The sequence below is a fragment of the Triticum dicoccoides genome, chromosome 3A (assembly GCF_002162155.2).
Source record: "Triticum dicoccoides isolate Atlit2015 ecotype Zavitan chromosome 3A, WEW_v2.0, whole genome shotgun sequence".
Taxonomy (NCBI): Eukaryota; Viridiplantae; Streptophyta; class Magnoliopsida; order Poales; family Poaceae; genus Triticum; species Triticum dicoccoides.
Genome location: NC_041384.1, coordinates 710,840,501 through 710,843,457, shown reverse-complemented (window position 1 = coordinate 710,843,457; position 2,957 = coordinate 710,840,501). Strand labels below are relative to the sequence as shown.

The window sequence follows — 2,957 nt, the reverse complement described above, 5'->3', positions numbered from 1 at the left end:
GAGGTGGACGGGGAAAGGGTGGGGGCGGAGGCCGGCGGCGAGGTGTGACTCCGTCAGACGAGGCTCGGGCCAGCGGCCGAGGGCGAGGAAGGGAAGGTCTTTCGTTGTTTTTCTTATTAATCGAGTAGACAAAAAATATTTCTATTTTAGGCCGGCCGCTCGCGAAGCCCAGCGAGCAGCCGGCCGCTACCTAGACTCGTCCAACTTTTAAAGGGAAGGGTTAGAGAAGCTCTTTTAACCTCAATCCACTGTCGATGTTGAAGCATTTCAAGTGGATGTACATATGAAAATGTTGAGATGCAAAAAAGAAGTAGACAAATTGTGCGGTGCTGACTCCCTCCATGGTATTATGCATCACGTACGTACACTCATAATATCTTGTACACGGGCAAACAATCAATCAAACTGCAACAAATGGGACCCCAATTCTCTTTGAACAAACTAATTAAGCAATCTCCAGAATGATCGATCGATCTACTCATTAATTTGCAGGCTCCTTGCAAGCTTCAGCAGTGGCGTATGCCAGGAACTCCATGAGGCGCTGGTTGTAAACGCAGGGCCTCTCCAGGTGCACGAGATGTCCGGCCTTGTCTATGCTCTGCAGCATCGTCTTCTCCCCGAGCTGCCTGTTATACCCCATCAAAAACCATCTGTTAATCTCAGCTCATACGCTAGCTAGCTTGAGCTTACGCTCATGTCTGAACCTTAGGAGCTTACTCTTTCATCGTCTTGGCGAGCTCTATGTTGAAGATGTTGTCGTTGTGTCCCCAGAGCAGAAGAATTTTCTGCGGCAAAACGGGGACGGTGGCGTCTTTGTTGCTCACCACCAGACCTTCGAGCAGCTCGGCTCTTTCCTTGCGGTTGGTGAACATCACCTCGAGGAAGTCCCTGTGAAGGCGTTCCGGGAACCAGAGCCTCCGGTGGGCAGCGATGGAGAGCAGCGCCTTGAGCCCCTTGACGGACTCCGGCAGCAGCAGCTCCGCCGACGACCTGACGCCGATCCGCTCCAGCGTGGCGTCGCTGATGGAGTCGGTCATGGCGACGACGGAGCCGGACACGACGAGCGAGCGGACCAGGTCCGGCCGCGACTCGGCCATCTTGAAGGCCACCATCCCGCCGTAGCTGAACCCCACCACCGTGCAGTCGTCCACGCCCAGCTTCCCGAGCGCGGCGGCCAGGCACTCCGCCTGGAACCCCGGCGACCGGTCCGTCGACGGCGACGTGGAGCCGCCGAAGTAGAGCAGGTCCGGGATGTACACGTCGTAGTGCTTCGCCAGCGCACCAACCTAGACAGCATGAATCGATTAATCAACCATAACTACGGAATGTACGTAGCATAACAATGTACCACTGCAAGTACAAAGTGCAAACCTGGAACTGCCAGGTGACTATGCCTTCGGCAGCGAAGCCGTGCACGAGCACCACTGATGGCCGGCGCACTCCTTGGGATTTGGACGTCTCGCTCTGCTTCTCTTCGGGCGCGACGGTGGAGTTGTTGCCAGGGACCTTATCCTTGGGCACCCAGAAGGTGAGCACCGTGCCGGCGCCGTCGACGTCGACGGTGTGCTGCCGGAGGCCTGCCCACTTGATGAGGAAGTGCAGCAGCGGCTTCTGCGCCTCCACCAGGTTCACCATCGTATCCTAGCTACCTGTGCTCCTTGACTGCTAGGTGGTTCCTGGATCTACGCACGATTCAATGCTGCTGCGTGGGAGAGCCAGTGTAGGTGGTGTTGATCTTATATAAGAGTGGCAGACGACCTGGCTGCTGCGCGGCCGGTCAAGGATACTATTCAGAGGAACTTTTCTTAATGGCATTCAACTCCTTCCGGTGGTAGTTGCAGGTTCTTCTACCGATCTTGAAATTTTCTTCAAGGCATTCATTTCCTTCTGGTGGTAGTAGTTGCAAGTTGTTCTTCCACCGATCCGGGTGAAATAAAAATGTTTTCACGCACCGAACGGAACACTTTCTTTTGCTAACCTATCACTATCGCAGGGCCGTTATCAAGCGAATCAGACACAACTATTTGTTGGTTAGCAATTGTGGATGGGGTTAGATGAGCTGCCCTTGCCTACTCAGAGCAACCGCGAATGCTCACATGGGCGTGCAATGCTGCCATGTACGCGGATTAATTCCACGCCAGAGGAAAGACGACATCCTCATGTCTGTTAGAAATAAATTAATATATGTCAATAGTTAATTAGCATATCTTTATCTTTACTTTAATAATAAAGTAAATTGGGTTTCTTTCGTCCGTCATGGCATTTTTCAGAAGTCCCTCTATTTCAGAGAATTCAACCCGCAGTCCTGTTTTAAATTAAAACGAATCGTTATTTTCATATTTTACACAGAAGTCCCTGTCTTTTTTTGAAATCAACCCGCCGTTCGGATTTAAGTCAAACCCGAACCGTTATTTTACATTTTCGAACCCCCTAATGTTTTAGGTAATTCATTCATGAATCATATTTAAGTCAAACAAATGCTTTTTAAAATCATCCATATCTTTTAAACCGTAACTCTGATTTGAACATGTTATATATGAAATTTAATTAGAAAAATATGTAGAATATGAATATGAGATTATTTTTACCTGTTAAGTATTTTTAAATATTATTTTGGAATATATTTGATTCAAACCAAATGATTTTCTAAATTATCTGTATCTTTTAAATCGTAGCTTCGATTTTAACATATTATATATGAAATTTTATTAAAAAATGTGTGAAATCTAAATATGATGTTAATTTTACCTGTTAAATATTTTTTAAATATTGTTATGAAAGCAAACTTATAATTTATAGCTCAAGATCCGTTTTTTTTTCATACCGGCGGCGATCCAGATTGCAAATAAACACCCCACTATAACCATATAGGGAAAAGAAAACATCGATAAGTACACATGCATACCTCTGAAAAATGTTGCAGGGGAAAACAACAGATTTCTCATCGCGAGAGTGAG

General features: G+C 47.4%; 1 protein-coding gene across 1 annotated transcript; it reads right to left on the bottom strand.

Annotated features, from left to right (window-relative positions):
- Window positions 1–322: 322 nt before the first annotated feature.
- On the bottom strand, window positions 323–1,714 carry LOC119270378 (epoxide hydrolase 3-like). Its single transcript, XM_037552385.1, has 3 exons — window positions 1,372–1,714; window positions 718–1,286; window positions 323–626 (listed from the first exon to the last, which is right to left on the bottom strand). Exons 1-3 carry the CDS (start codon window positions 1,633–1,635, stop codon window positions 482–484), a joined length of 978 nt encoding a protein of 325 aa, XP_037408282.1. The 5' UTR covers window positions 1,636–1,714; the 3' UTR covers window positions 323–481.
- Between the last annotated feature and the right edge of the window lie 1,243 nt (window positions 1,715–2,957).